Source organism: Theobroma cacao, chromosome 7 (genome assembly GCF_053813885.1).
Source record: "Theobroma cacao isolate CCN51 chromosome 7, ASM5381388v1, whole genome shotgun sequence".
Lineage (NCBI taxonomy): Eukaryota > Viridiplantae > Streptophyta > Magnoliopsida > Malvales > Malvaceae > Theobroma > Theobroma cacao.
This window is the reverse complement of record NC_142645.1, coordinates 2,981,807-2,997,646: the sequence shown is the minus strand read 5'-3', so window position 1 is coordinate 2,997,646 and position 15,840 is coordinate 2,981,807. Positions and strand designations below refer to the sequence as shown.

General features: G+C 35.6%; 2 protein-coding genes across 7 annotated transcripts; both read right to left on the bottom strand.

Annotated features, from left to right (window-relative positions):
* Positions 1 to 1,117: 1,117 nt before the first annotated feature.
* LOC18593663 (pentatricopeptide repeat-containing protein At4g04790, mitochondrial-like) lies at positions 1,118 to 10,457 on the bottom strand. Of its 6 annotated transcripts, XR_016027625.1 has the most exons (18): positions 10,071 to 10,457; positions 9,540 to 9,587; positions 8,394 to 8,990; positions 8,036 to 8,215; positions 7,582 to 7,646; positions 5,797 to 5,904; positions 5,362 to 5,475; positions 4,923 to 5,018; positions 4,651 to 4,749; positions 4,263 to 4,382; positions 3,973 to 4,077; positions 3,599 to 3,763; positions 3,393 to 3,520; positions 3,159 to 3,237; positions 2,602 to 2,819; positions 2,228 to 2,405; positions 2,140 to 2,192; positions 1,118 to 1,191 (listed from the first exon to the last, which is right to left on the bottom strand). XR_016027625.1 is itself a non-coding variant. In XM_088808556.1 (17 exons), the coding sequence occupies exons 1-16, from the start codon at positions 10,327 to 10,329 to the stop codon at positions 2,231 to 2,233; spliced, it is 2,556 nt and encodes an 851-aa protein (XP_088664682.1). In that variant the 5' UTR covers positions 10,330 to 10,457; the 3' UTR covers positions 2,051 to 2,192; positions 2,228 to 2,230. The 6 variants fall into 6 exon arrangements, 5 of the variants coding, with proteins under 5 accessions (XP_088664682.1, XP_017979944.2, XP_088664684.1 ...); XM_088808556.1 differs by lacking the exon at positions 1,118 to 1,191 and having other exon boundaries at positions 2,051 to 2,192; XM_018124455.2 differs by lacking the exon at positions 1,118 to 1,191 and having other exon boundaries at positions 2,051 to 2,405; positions 10,071 to 10,455.
* A 975-nt stretch (positions 10,458 to 11,432) lies between these two features.
* Positions 11,433 to 15,547, bottom strand: LOC18593662 (protein ACCELERATED CELL DEATH 6-like). The gene is made up of 5 exons (XM_018124460.2): positions 15,457 to 15,547; positions 14,981 to 15,364; positions 13,318 to 14,108; positions 12,508 to 13,040; positions 11,433 to 12,330 (listed from the first exon to the last, which is right to left on the bottom strand). Exons 3-5 carry the CDS (start codon positions 13,958 to 13,960, stop codon positions 11,722 to 11,724), a joined length of 1,785 nt encoding a protein of 594 aa, XP_017979949.2. The 5' UTR covers positions 13,961 to 14,108; positions 14,981 to 15,364; positions 15,457 to 15,547; the 3' UTR covers positions 11,433 to 11,721.
* Between the last annotated feature and the right edge of the window lie 293 nt (positions 15,548 to 15,840).

Here is a 15,840-nt window from a genome sequence, read left to right as displayed (position 1 = left end):
ACCTTAATTTCAAGTCAAAATTACATGTTTAAATGAAACTTTGAATATTTCTTAAATTGGGGAACCCCCTTGAGCTAGCTGCCTCAACTCACATCTTATCCCCTCTTCCCCATCAAGACTGAAAACCGCTCCAAAACATTAGCATTCTTGAGTACATATTCTAAGAAATGTGCAGCAATGCAGCTGCACTAAAATCACAATCTCCTTCACTCACTTTCAAATGGGCTAAATTGAAAAAATTAGGAACATGATCAGCATCAAAATTTTCTGCACAAGAGATGCTCTTGGAACACAAGGAATGAAAGAATTTAAATATAAAATCTTTTAAGAGCAGTCATGTAAACGATGGAAATTGAAAACTTGGTAGTACCTGAAGAGTGCCATGTGATAGTCTAAGAAATTTGGCGGAAGGACAAAGACTTTCCAATAACTTAAGTGTGCAGTGAGCAAGCTGAACCTGTTTGTACAAAGGTCCCCAGGGCATAATCTCAACACGAGCGTAACAAGGAAAAGGTAGGCTACAGATTTCAATTTCGAATAACGAATCACTCCACAACTTGAAAAATCGAAGATTTGAACAACAACGAATCTTTAGACAATAATTTGAAGCTACATGATGGTAAATAGTTAGTGTATGCAGAGTGAAAATAGAGATAGTGACGCCATTGATTTTATTCCAGGAGCATTTGTCTACAAGCAACTCTTTAAGGACCGGACAAGCAGAAAAAAGTAGCTGAGCGGAGTGCTCGTTTTGAAATTTAGCACATATAAGATATAAAGCTTTAAGCCTGGGAAAGCGTATGGAAGTAGGAATGTTATATATAGGGGGAGCAGCAGGAGTCAGACATAACTTCAAAGAAGTGATCAAGGACAATGCACTGGATTCCCAAATATGTCGAAAAGAAAGGTCGAGCTCTGCAAGTTGATGCTTCGCTGCTTTGGATACCAATGACATTGGCATCATGATGTTGGAATAAGTATAGAGGGGGCCATGCATATCCAAGTGAAGACGAAATTTTTCTATGCATTCATTGTCAGGAATGAGGAGCTCTCTTTGAATCAAATCCAGGAAACTAGTTGCCTCCTTCTCTTTCTCATTCCATGGATCGAAATCAAAACTAATAAAGTTAAAGGAAGTCCACAAGCATTGCCATCTTTTCGATAGTGCAGAAGTTCTTACAATATCCTTTGCTGGAAGATAAGAAAAAATTTGATCAAGAAGTTCATCAGGAAATTCACTAAATCGATTCTGAATAATCAATTTAGTTGACAAAGTAAAAGAATCCATGTTGTCTACTCTATTTATCCCACCTGAAAGAAAAAAAAATCGATTCTTGATGTATATGCATACAAAACTTGAAATTGTCAACATTATTATGGAGATTATAGCTTAATCTCAAATTGTAAGAGATTCATGACAACAAGGAAGACATATGTATGCTCAATTAACTGATATTGAAATTCATCCTTTGTGATTAACAATGCAAATTAAAGATCAACAATGCACTAATTAAGGCAATTAATCTATTTGTAACTTTCACTTGTTTGTGAAAAAATTTATTATAAATCAAATGATCAATAACAAATAATTTTCTGAGAAAAAAAAATTGTTGCAAGCTCACTATAAGATGAAAAAAAAAATACCAAAAAAGAGAAGGAAGAGAACAGCTTACCAGATAAATTTGATATATTCAATTGAAAATCATTAGAAAATAACTTAAAATTAGACAATACAGGCATCAGAACCCCACTCTATACCTTTTAATTTAAAATCAACTTTCCCAAACACCTGCTGCAATATAATTACAATGTTGTTGAATCTTTTTTATTGACTCCTATTCACAACAGCATCTTATAGGAATCTAATCTTGGAAGCGAATTCAGGTTCCTATCTTTGATATTGGAAATGAACTCAGGTTCCTATTTTCATAGGTTTTCTAACATACCCATGTCTATAAAATAGATAAGGAATGTATGATAGGTAGGATGAATTTAAAATATGCTCTGATATCATACCAAATATAGATAACATATTATCTTATAGTATAGATAAACCTTAATAATTATAGGAGCATCATGGCATTAATCAAGGAGATTTTTTACAGACAAGTCTTTAACCAAGAAAGGATATTCACAGACCAGATTTATTGATTTCAATGCTCTCAGTTCCTACTCTATTCTTGTTAGATTGTATCCGTTAGTTCCTACTCTATTCTTGTTAGATTGTGTCTCATGCTCCCTTCCGCTTCTGCATTTTCTTCTTTGTCTTACTTGAGGTAGACTGAACATAAGTTGTTTGATATGCTTTGATAATAAGTCGAATATGAGGATCATCTGTCGGAATTTTAGTTCGCATAATATTTGCAGACTTGAGATCTCCACATGCCAAAAGGGCTTGATACATCCTGCAAGAAAACCCAACAATTCAATCTATCAGAAGGTGCATATTGATCTATCTCCCACTCATTCTGATCCTTAAACTAAACCCCTGCCCTCAACCCCTAGCGTCAAGCCACACTGTTGATGCAACAATCCATGTCCAGCCTTAAGATTAGCAAGGCTGGGAACATGCATAACAGAGACCGAGGGAGGATTACTAACCCTAGGTATGATAAAATATTGTATGAAAGGCCAGCCAACTGGTATTCTTTCCAAATGAAAAGAGAGTTCTGTAAATCCTTTGCGTTTGTACAAGCCATAAGGAGAAAATCAAGACTTTTCCGTGAAGGGATAACGCCTATTTCATCTTTTATAGCTTGAAGCAAAGCTAGGCCAAACCATAATTCTTTAGCATCTCCTTCGGCGATCAAAGAGAATACCTGCTCAATCAAGAAAGGTACCCACAAAGTTATAAACACATGCAATCAAAATGCTAATAAATGACAGAATCATAATTAATATTTGAAATATTACAGTAAGTCAAATAAACATATAGATAAAAGCAATAGAAAACTAAAATGCCTAAAGTATTTACCAACTAGAATTTGATACAATTCATAAATTCATTTGGAGATAGAAGACTTAGAAATCTTGGAAAGTTTTTTTTTTTCTTTGTTTCTACTTCTAATGATTGAGAGCAACTACCAAGAATTCAAGGTTGGCAACTACAATACAAGCAAGAAGTCTACTCAAAATTATGAGAGAGAATAGGAACAAACCTCATCACAAAGAAAGTCTATACCCAAATCATCATTGTGCAACTTATCCTTAAGCCGCTTGAGCAAATCAACCGTAGATCTAAATCAAACATGGAATTAACAAAAATTAACTAATGCAAATCCTTCTAAAGTAAAAAAAGAAGGAAAAAACAAAAATGATATAAAGAGTTTAGCTAATAAGAACACTAGGTAAATTAAATAAAACAACCCAGAATAAATATTGTGTCATCTAACCTCAAATCCTTAATTTTAACACAATGCAAAACTATTCTGCAACAAGCATCAACCCAATAGTCTGGATCATGCAATTCTTCCAGTAGTTGAAGCAATGTACTCAACTCTCCCTCTAAATTAAAATGCTCCTAAGAGATAAAAAGGAAAATATATAGCATTATTGCAGTTACAGGAAAAAGAATACAAAGGTACTATTGAAAACTTACAATGAGAGATATAACAGCTTTAGGCTCCAGAGTGTCCCCAACTTGCTTGATTTCTTTGTAAATGTTTAATGCATCACACATCTGCCCATTTGATGCAAGGGCTGAAACAAGTGCACTTTTGATTTCCTTTAAGCTTTTAAAAGGTATCCCCTTGTCAAGCAGCACCTAAAATAGAAAATGTATCTTTTGAAATTACCAGAGACAACAAAAATGAGTGTAATACATAAATGAAAGTTGAACTATAGTCCATAATAATTTGCTTCTTGAACAAAAGATTTAGGTTATACAGTACCTAAACTACATTCTTTTTGGTTCAATGTGCTCATTTAACCGATGTGACTTTGATAGGAGCTAACTGCTGCATACATACATACCTGTTTAGCCTTTTCAAATTGCCCACAGGTTGCATATGCATTTATAAGGGCCATAAAAACATGCTTTGTAACTTGAATTCCAGCACTTTTCATTTCTTCGTAGTACTACAAGCAATAAACAAGTTATTTTATCAGTTTCAGTAAAATTCACAAGACATGATGCTTTTACAAGTTACTCAATGCCAAACCATCAGTTGCATTAAAAGAAAAACAGCATAAGTGAGTTTATCAATGCAAAAGGGACTAGGCAAAACATGACGCTTTGAGCAGACTATAAAAATGCAAACTACCTTCGAAATATCCTCTTCACAATCACAATTGCCTATTAGATAGCTGAAAGTTTGAGCATCTGGTTTGATATCTTCACATTCCATTTTCTTCAGAACCTTCAATGCAGCACTAGAGTTTTTCTGAAAAATATTTGACAAAAAAAAGACTACTTTAATTTTAAGTATATCCTTCGAAATAAACCTGGGGACAAGGCACTGCAGCAAAGAATTCATAAAATTTTCCTTGTCAAAAATTTCTTGCATTTACTTGCAGTTTTGCAGAACTTATATTTCATGTCAGAGTAACAACTTTGCTAGTAATAAAGAACACAAGTTTCCCCAAACTAGAAAGAATAGGAAAAAAAAAGAAATAAAATAGTGAGAACATTCAAGATGCTGAAAAACTTACCTCTCGAAAATATCCTGCCATTATAGCATTGTAAATACTAGCTGTAGGCATCACTTTCATTTTCTTCATGTCATTGAGCATTGCATATGCACCTTCAAACTGCATTGAGTAGAAAAGAATATATAAAATCACATAATTAAGCTTTCAACCATTGGACAAATTAGTTTGGTACAGGACAGTGTAGAAATAAAATGAAAGTAAAACATTGACATACAGCACATGCTTGCACGCAAGAGAGACAACAGAGAGAGGGGAACCGGATTGCAACTTACATCTTTCATTTTCACACTCAAACTTATCATACTCCTGAAGGTCTCACTGTTTGGCTTCAAATTATGGAGGCAAATCACTGAATAAATTTGCCGAACCTTACAATGAAATAAAATGAAAAGAAAAGGGTCAAAATAAACAAAAATTATCATACTAGCAAAAAATCAATGACAAGAGAATCTGAATAATTCGATGGACCAACAATGCCCGGGGTAATTTTTCAGAATGAATCAAAGCCCTTTGCCTTTAATCTTAAGCAATATCAAATTCTAACAAACAAAGTCACTAAAACATAAGACAACTTTATTACATTTTAATTGAGTAAATATATTTGATGAATGAACCTATGAGACTAATATATACATATGTGTGTGTGTGTGTGTGTGGTACTTAAAGAAAACAATAAAGTAGAATAGAGTTTAAATGTTTGATATATCGTACCAAATGAAACTCATAGCTCTCCTCACTAGCATACAATATGCGATGCAGCGTCTCTATAGGCAAGCTCAAACCCAGTTCACACATCTCATTGACCAGGTCAAGGGCGACATGCACCTGCAATACAATAAATGAAACATTAATTATGTTAAAATGCATAAAATAACCGCTCTTATCTTGTCTTCTAGGGCCCAAAGATTTGGCTACACAATAGGAAGTCACATAACCCATCCCTTAAAGCTCCCCTATCTCTAGTTAGGACCTTACAAAACCCAGGTATAAATCCCACAAGATTTTACCATCAAAAGTTTCTTTATAAAGTTATTTAGTACTAAATGAAAGAGGCAATCGCATTAGAGCAATTTAAATGACACACTTGTCCCAAAAGACTTAAAATTTGGTCTTTTTGCTCCTTTTACTGAAAAAATTTGGTCATACCTTGTGGAAATCACAGCAATAGGTAATGAGCATCTCATATGATGCAGACGAAGGTATTATCTTGAATTTTTTGTGAAAGCTTTTGAATTTCAGAAAAGTATCCTCAACCTACGAAAGACAACAACAAGTGTAAACAGACATAAACTAATAAAATTGAATAAGAAGCTACAAGACAAGAAATCGACTTAATTTCATAACAGAGAACCTTCTGAACTCCCAATTTCAATTTATAGTTAAAAGGACCTACTGGCAACAAACATTTACAAACAAGATTGCTGACAACCAAGATGTAATCAATAGTTTTAAGCATCAACAAGAAAGAGAGCATATCACCTCATAAATCTCAAAATTATCGACAACGGGGATTGGGATCAGGTTTGTGAGTTAAGTAAGTTGAGGGCGGCAACCTGGGCAAAGGCAAAACGGCCCAAAGAATATGGGGTGGTGCTGGACACATTTAGGAAACCATCTTTGGGGGTAGTACTAGCAGCTTCTAAGAAGAGCAGAACGGTTGAGGATTGGAAGGCACCAGCTGGTGGGGAAATGAAATTTAATCTAGATGGAGCAGCAAAAGGCTGTCCTGGGGAAGCAGGGATCGGAGGGGTGAGGAGGGATGAGAGGAGTGATGTAAAAATCATCTTCTCTAAAGCTATTGGGGTGGATGACTCAAATTTGGCAGAAGTAATGGCAATTAGATAGGCTTTCTTGATCTTCATCTCATCTAAATGGTGGCAAACACACACTTTAATTGTGGCAAGTGATGCGACAAACGTGGCTAAGTGGGTCAATAACCCTAAAGATGTCCCATGGAGGCTAAGGAAGTGGATACTTCACATTGAAAGGTTAAAAAAGGATGTTAGAAGCTGGAAGGTAAGACACACATTTAGAAAAAACAATCAACTGGCGGATAGCCTGGTGAAATCAGGAGTTCAATGCAATGAGGACTTTCTACAAGTGATGGATTAAATGGCTGTGTTTTGGTTCTAAGGCTCAAATGCATTGTCTCAATTTTTGTACAGATATTCTCTGGTTTGGTGAGGCTGTTGCTGTTATGTTTGTAAATGCAGGTTACTGGAGGGGCTTTCTATTTGCTTTTGGTTTTACACCAGCTGGCTTGGGGGGTCTGCATATGGTTTTTGTATGTATGTGCAGGGTGTGGGCTGTTAATTTATGAGTCATGGTCAACTGGGGATGACATCTTGCATCAGAGGAGTATTTATGTGATCACAATATTTTTGTTGTACAGATGATTAGGGAATTACACGGGTATAAAATCTCTAGGAGAAGCCATGTGAGGAGATTTTGAACTGTTTTACTCAATTGTGTAAAACAGAACAAAATCCTTTTGTAAGCTAATAGAGGTGGTCTTTTGCTACCTCTGTTCCTATTATACATCTGAATTTTCAAAAAAAAAAAAAACAGATAAGGGCAGAAAAGATTATGCTTCTGGAAAAGAAGCCTATGATGCTAAAAAGATACATAAGCAATTGCAGAGCCAAAAACGTATCTTTAGTTTTTACCAGTTTTTCTATCTCAAGGTTGTTTCAACCAACTTGAGGTCTAGTTAGTTTCACAGCATTGAGTTCCCTACTTCCCATGAAAACGACCAGGTGAAATTATATGGTCACCAATTGTCAGAACACTATATTCCTAACAGAGTTTCAGGTGCCATACACTAAAAGGCAAAATTAAATGTTACCTTTTAACAAACAGGCAAACTGCATGTGTTTCATAGAATCATGGCCTGAAGGAAATTACAAGCAGCTTTCATGAGAAATTCCTCACCTTTAAATTAGGAATGCTACTAGCATAACTAAGTATGAGCCTTGAGATATTCTCCATTCCATAATCTGCATTATTAAATTTACCATATTAAAATGCATAAAAGACCAGATGCAAAATTTTGTCAAATATGTAATCTTTCATCAGAACTTGAAGTGTTTCATAAGAACTAAAGTTACAGAACCCGAATCACATGCTTTATACATGATAGTAGAAACCGCAATTATGCATGCACCAAACCCAACTTGTACATCACCATGAAATTAATTGCCTTAGAAAGTGCTACTCCTTAACAATGAAAATGTAATTTTTGAATATTTACAGTTTCAAAGATACAAATCAGTTATCATCTTGAGTAGAGAATCAGATCAGTTATCAGTTGTCACCAATAACTTTACCAGACAAGATTGAGGAGCCTAACACATTAGAGAAAAACATGAGTATATCATGAGCATACCACAGCTTTTGAATGCCAAAAGGAACTTCTCAGCAAATGACTCCAATGAAAGTCTTCCCAATGACTTAAAGATATTTGCAACTTTGTTCACAGATGAAATTCTTTTTATATCAATAATCTCTAACAGTTGCATGAGGTCCTCCTTCCTACCACTTTCACAAAGTGCTAACAAATAGTTTTCTGCAAGAGAAGAACAAATGTTGCAAGCTCAATAATGGTAAAATTCCATCCCTAACCCTCCCAGAAAAAGAGAAGGAAGAGAAAAGCTTACCTGGCAAAAAAAATTTGATATATTCAATTAAAAATCATTAGAAAATTACTTACAAGACGATACAGACATTAGAACCTCGCTCCATACCTTTTAATTCAAAATCATCTATCCCATCAGTAGCCGCAATATAATTACAAAGTTCTTGAATCTTTTTTTCATTATTGACTCCTATCCACAACAACATCTCATAGTAACCTAATCTAGGAAGCAAACTCGGGTTCCCATCTTTGATAGGTCCACAGAAAAAAAAGAACTCTTCTACCATTCCCCTATCAATAAAATACATAAGGAATGGACCAATAGTTTCCTCTTCTACCTGAAATCCTCGTTCCCTCATTTTTTTGAAGGTTCTAAAAGCCTCAGAAATATGTTCTAACGCAACATCTTCATCATCACTGGTCCTAGCGTTCTCCAAGCAAAGTTCTATTAATGCATTGTACTCTTTCAAACCAGTTTCTCTTCCTAATTTATCAAATACCTCCATCGTAGCTTTTGTCCCCAATTTATCTCCACACATCTTTATTAACCGGTTAAATCGAATAACCTGGCTTGTCTTGAAAACCCATTTCTGTTTCCTTTCACGTGAAACTTCTTTCTGCATGAGTGATGTTTTATTGTTAGACATTGATAGCCATGGTATGGTCAATGCTCTCCCTGAGTCCTTTGAACTGTTCACAGAACCATCTACACACAGAATAGAACACAGGACTTAATCCACAATAAGGGACCCAAAAATGCTTTTCCTTTTGCAAAAATAAGAAAGAAAAAAAATTTAAGTTTTCAATTTATCGATTTAAGAAGGTAAATAACTGCAAACTTAAGATTTCAATTCATATTTTAATTAAGGAACATATTCTACTTGTATAAAATCCATATGCAAGTAAAATATTAATTTGGATGATAATAGCAGCTTACTTGCAGTCTCAGAAATCATTAACTAAGTTAGCATCCAGTGAACATATTACCTTACAAAAGTAAAACAGGAAAACATTCTACTTGTTTGGTGTTCATACGCAAATACAATATATTTGAATTTGCATAACCAATGAGTAAATTTTCGAGCATTCTTCTTGATGCTATCCATTTGCAGTTAAAATCTCTGATCACATAAAAGGTAAAAATGGACTCATTCAATTAAGCATGCACTGGGACATTCAAATTTCACCTATTTCTTCTGTCGGAGAGAAAAGTAAGTACACCTTAATTCACATGCTACAACTAACAAACACTTACCGCAAAGTAAAGAAGATACCTCGTGTGTTAATTCGTTCATTGAATCCTCTGCATTAAACACAACTTAATCAAGACTTCAGTTTTTTCACGAAAAAATGATACATTTCACTGAATTCTCCACTAACCAGAAACCAAACCAACACAACAAACCAAAACCAAAATCCAGAAAGCTACATTTTTCACTTAGAAACAAAAGATTTTGACTGAATTCTCTACTACAAAGAAACTAAACCAACAGAAAGAACAAAACACAGAATTCAAAAAAAAAAAAACTTCATGTTTCACTTAAAAGCTACATATTTCAATGAATTTTCCAATACCCAGAACCAAAAAAAAACTCACCTTAGACTTACCCACTTCGCTAAATTCTCCAAAATTCGGAATCCAAAAAGCAAAAACAACATTTTCCTCTCAAAAAAAACAAAAACTTTTAACTGAATCCTCTAATATCCAGATAGCAAAACAACACAAAAAAAACAAAACCAGAATCCAGAAAACCAAGATAAAAAGAGCCAACAATTAAAAACAAACCAGAGAGTGAAGCAGAGTCACGCAACAGGTTGAAGAGGCTACCATCGGTTGGTTTCTTGATAGCTATAGGTGAACGTTTGGAGAAAGAAGCGGGGGAAGATAATGATGAAGTGTCAAGCGAGGAAACGAACTCTTTTAGAGATTTGTCACGGGCGTCTAAAGAGGAGGAGGAGGAGGAAGAGGAAGTCGAAGAATTTTTAGTAGCTTTTTTAGCAGCTCGAAAGAGAGAGCTCAGGGTTTTGGCTTTCGAAACTGTCATTTGAGAGAGCCCGCCCCGCCCTTGGAGTTGAAGGTGGAGGGGAAAGGAAAGGGTTTTGGGTTTTTGTTGCTGTAACTGTTTTTTATTTATCAAAATTTTTAAAAAGTTTTTTTTGCCTTTTTTTTTTTAATCAAAGGATTTTCTGGTTATAATCCATATTTGTTAAATAAACAAACCAAATAATTAAAAATATCAAAACTTTAATAAAACCCAGTATGAATTTTTATACATTTCTTAAATAAAACCAAGGAACAATAAAACAGAACTTTAAGAATTGCTTTTGGTGTCAACAGCAGGGGGTTTAGGGGGATATTGTTTAGGTTGATCAAAAGTTTGGGTTTTCTGTAAGATGTTGTTCAGTATTGGGCCAAAAGGAGTCTTTTGATCATAGACTTGTATTAGCATTCTGCTTTAGTGCTTTGGACATGCTGTAGTTCACAAGCAATAGACAATAGTTTACCTGAATCTTGCCTTGTTCTTATGTGTTTTGGTTTTCTTTTATCAAACTTATAGTTTTCCTACCCATACTAACATGATAACTTTGATTCAGTTCTTTTCAACAATCTCTCTTTGATGAATCAATGCCTTTACATCAATGCAAGTTGCAGCCAATGTATGAATTAGTACTCTCTTAGAGGTCTGAAACAGTCAAGATTTCAGAAAACAGTCATTTCTACTTTGTTTCCTGATAACAAAATCATGTTCAATGAACTAATCCACTCAACAGCGCAAATGAATTAGGACCTGTTACATATGTTTTCTACTAGCAAATTGACCTCTCCTTTCTTCGACATGGTACAATGGTTTTCATTTTCCAAGTGAACATTTTCCTCCATGTTCAAGAAGTTAAAGTTGTACTACTTGCATTGCTGCTGCAGCTAGTGAATGTTTTTTTTTATTCATCTTAGTTTACTTGCTTTTATCAGTTTGCTTCGTTGTACTGTTCTTTAGAGTTAATACCATCTTAGTGCTGTCCCATGACGTATAAGATTGCATGTAAGCTTGTTTTACACTTGTTAAGCTTGGTTACAAGTGTTCATCTTGTACAACAGAGTCTATAACCTCTGTGTTATCTTAATGAAGAAGAATGACTCTTTGTTAAATCTCTACTCTAGTTTTCTGCTTCATATCCTCTGCTTTGTTACATTAACACAAGATGACACACATGGTAATGGATGCCATCCCCCTGGACCGCCTAAGTTTTGAGCTTCCATTGTCTGTACCAGTTCCATTTTAGAATCAAGGTGAGAGATCAACCATTTCCTTGAAGTCCGCAAGATTTTCTCTTTTACTTCTCTACTTGCGCAGCATGAAACCAATGCTAGCAACTGAGGATCCATATCCATTCTATAGGAACAGTGGAGTATGAGATGAACAATGTTTTCCTCTCAATCATTTGTTTATTTTTCTCAACTTGAGCTTATAAAGATGAGAAATGAAGAACTGGGAAACTTCAGAGATATAAAAAATCTGAAGCAACTGGAAAAGAAACAGGCATGTGATAATATTGAAAGCAATGGCTACTATAACAGCCATAGTGTCAATATAATCGTGATGAGGCAAAACAGCAATAATGCCTGTCATGAAGGCTCCTGCAGTCGATTGTAGTGCTATGTATGTAAGAAATGAGGCCAATGCTAGGTAAAATGGGTAGGATTCTTTGCTACTGATAGCTCCCCAAAATATGAGGCAAGCAGCTGTTGTCGAACAGGTCATTGCAATAATATCGTAGATGACAAACAATCCAAGGGTTTTGCTTGCATTTAGAAGCGCCAGGCCTTGGTTTGGACCATTCTGGCTGTAGCCACCAGGCATTGTGAATGCTGCCGCAAATGTAACAGTTGTGATTAAAGTTGTTACCATCAGGAGGGTTTGACCCATTTGCTTATAAGACTGCATTTTGGCATCTTCTGCTTCTTGGTTTGCACTTGGAGGAATGTTTTCTCTAATATTCCAAGTAGGTGGGGAGCTGAATTTTCTCCATATGATTGAAACTGTCTTCTGCAATTTAATAGTGATCAAAATTTTCAGACAGCACGTGTGAAGCTTCATCAACAATTATGGGGAATGAATTAGTCTTGCATATAACAGCAGCTAGAAGTGACTGACAAGATTAAAGCAGTGCATTGCGTGCCAATTTCTCATAAAAACATTATAGCTAGCCAAAGATCTACTTACTGTGGGAACTGTGAGACATGATTCTCTGATTGAATGATCAATATCAAAGGCAGTTTGGCCCTTTTTGTTCTTGGCTCTTCGATCCACTCTTTTATCCCATATCAAGTACCGCACAATCCAAGTTTTCCTTCCCATAGTGGCCAGATGCAAAGGTGTATTTCCATCCTCATCAGGCTGGTTTATGAGCCCCTCTGTTTCTGCTGTTTCTAGCATATACCTGATGACATTACCTTTCCCACTAAGGATGGCAGCATGAAGAGCATTACGCCCACATAAATCAACAAGTTCTGCAGAATCTGGACAATGTCGAATAAGCTCCTTTATAATGTTAACATGACCGCTGCTAGCCGCAACATGAAGTGGTGAGTGACCATGTTTGTCCAATACATATGCAACAGTATTATCAAGTTCCAGTAATTGTTTCACTGTGTTATTGTCTCCTAGAGATGCTGCATAGTAGAGACAGGTTCTGCCATGATGGTCAACTTCTCTGATCAGCTCTGGTTTGGCTCTTAGGAGGACTTGCATGATACCTTACATTTACACACAAACTTTCTTAAGATAAACAGAATTTTAATAGTTTAATCACATGAGTGTACTTATGGGAGGATATGAATTACTCCATAAAAGCCTAAACAAAAGAAAGAAATCAGATGCTCCATCAAGAGGAAATAGTTAGCAGCTCTAGAAATCTACAGTATCTGTTTTAGTACAGAAACTAGAATTTCAGGAGTTGTGAAACAGCAGAAACTACAATGTTAATGTGTCAAGTTCTAATTACTAGCTAAATGAGCCAAACATGAAAATTACCATGATGCCTCTCAATCACAGCAGCATGCAAAGCTGTTTGGCCTTCTGAACCTCCATGAGCTGGGGCCGTAGTTGATGTCAGAATTTCATTCACTATGTCTAGCATTCCTTCTCTAGCAGCAAGATATAAAGGCGATTCACCAGCGGAATTTTCTAAACAAGCCAACTTAGGATCAACCTTCAGCAAGAGCTGAACCACACAAAGATGACCATTCCTGACAGCCTCATGCAAAACGGTGCTGTTCTCCCTGTTTCCCATGCTCAGAATCCCAAACTTGCCCATGATTTCATCTTCACGTCCTCCCCACGATGAAGAAAAGATTGCTCTTACCAGAAAATCAACTATAGAGAAATGACCTGCCCTTGCAGCAATATGTAGAGGTGTATCTCCATGTAAGTTCTGCTTTATCAGGAGGGAAACACACCGGCCACAGATCTCAGTGACAATACCCTTGTGTCCAAATTTCACAGCAATATGGAGGGCTGTGTTTCCCTGGGGAGTCACCTTAGAAAGTATGCCTGGATTTTGATGAAGAAGATGTTTGAAGGAATCAACTTGGCCCAACTTGGCAGATTGGTATAATCTTGGATCCATTGATTCAATATCTGGTAGTAGTAGCATACACAACCAGCAAAGGTTCATCTTGGGTGTTTTATTTAATTTTAAGGCTTCCCAATGGTAGCTACAAATGTGAACAAGTTGACTTGACCCATACTTTTAGGGGCCACTGGAAAACAATATCCTTCAACATTTTCCACTTTAAATTCCTTCCATCACATAGGAGTTAGACCTGTTTCAAGTTGACAAGTTCAATTCAGACTCAGGAAAAAAAAAGGTAGTTGGTTTCAACTTCAAATTTCTTCCATTAAACAGTGTCAACTCAATGTGTCATATCTTGATCACCATAAAATATCAGTACAAGTTACAGACTGAACTACTCTGAACAAGACAATAATACATATAATAATAATAATGTATTAACTACAAAAGTTGGTCTATTTCCCACCTAGAAAAGATTGGATTACTTGTTCTCATAAATTTGTCTTGTAAAGTGCACATGTTTCAACAAAATTAAAATACATACATTGACTTAGTATTTTTAAAATTTATATTTGAATTGAGAAATGTAACAAGTCTCCGAATGAAATTGTTAAATTTGTTATCAATATCTTAACCTACTACTTAATATACAAGTTACTTGCTATCAAGGTAAGGAAAGATAGAACACAAAAGTCAAATTGTGAATTTAATGTTTTAGAAAAAATAGAAAGTCGAACCAAATAATCAGTCCCTTAAAGTTGTACTAGTGGGAGATGCTTTCAAAAAGTTGTGTGCAGCAGTTTTTTTTTTCATTTAATCTTTTATTTTTTGTCTCAAGAAATAGAGAATATCCTGACATGCCAAGCTCTCATTTTTCACCAATCAGGAATCTCTAACTACAATTAGTGTGGAAACTTTCTGTCATCATGGTACACTGACAATTGACCTGGATATTTTAGGGTAGATGACATATGAAAGAGCTGGACATGAATTTAACACACACAGGAAGAGTTTTATGCTTTCTAGCAACAAGCAATGGCAGATAACAAAACATGTATCTTTTACTCTGCATAATGAAAACAGTTGCACCAAAGTTGTAACAGAAAGAACATTGAGATAGACCTGAAACGTTGACTGGATATATTTTGCAGAGGTCATGCCCAGCAAGATTGGTGCTGATATGTTGCAAAATCAAATCAATGGCAACATGATGATCACCTCCTCTGGGGCCAAAGGAAACAATTAACAAAACCTACCAAGCAAATGCAGGAAAACAAAGCATATTATTGCTGCTCGTAGCTTCCACTGATTCCTCCAAAGGCACCTATTTTTATGAATAAACTCTAAAATCATCAAAAATGGACCTTACAATGTCTACAAGAGGTAAGTATGGTTACTGTTTAGTAAGCAGCAGTAGTGATTCTTCATTTCGAAGGTAATCCACTGCCTTTCCAGAGTAATCAATTGCCTATAGTTCTGTCCAGACTCATAAAATTTATGAATCTCCTGCACATAAGAGAGGCACCCATGTTCATGAAAAAAGTCTAAAATCATCATACAATGACTTTACAATGTCTACAAGAGGTAAGTATGCTAACTGTTTAGTTAACAGAAGTAGAAACTTCTTAATCCCAGAGGAAACTTGCAGCCTTCCTAATCATTGACCTAAAGTTCTGTTCTGACTCAAAAAGTTAGGAATCTCCTGCATATGAAAAAGGCATGCATGTTCATACAAGGGCCTCACAATGCCAACGAAAGCTAAGTATGCTTACTGTTTAGTGAAAAGCCCACCAGAACCCAACAACAAAAGTACAAAAATCTTTCATTTTTGAGCCAGACCACCAGGCCCAACTTTAGTAAATATGGACTTCATCAATAGATTCATGTTGACTGAAATCATAATCCAACGGTCCAGATCTTTTATGCACTTTACAATTCTCTATAACCAAGTGCATGCAATAGTTTCCTTAACTACCATCATT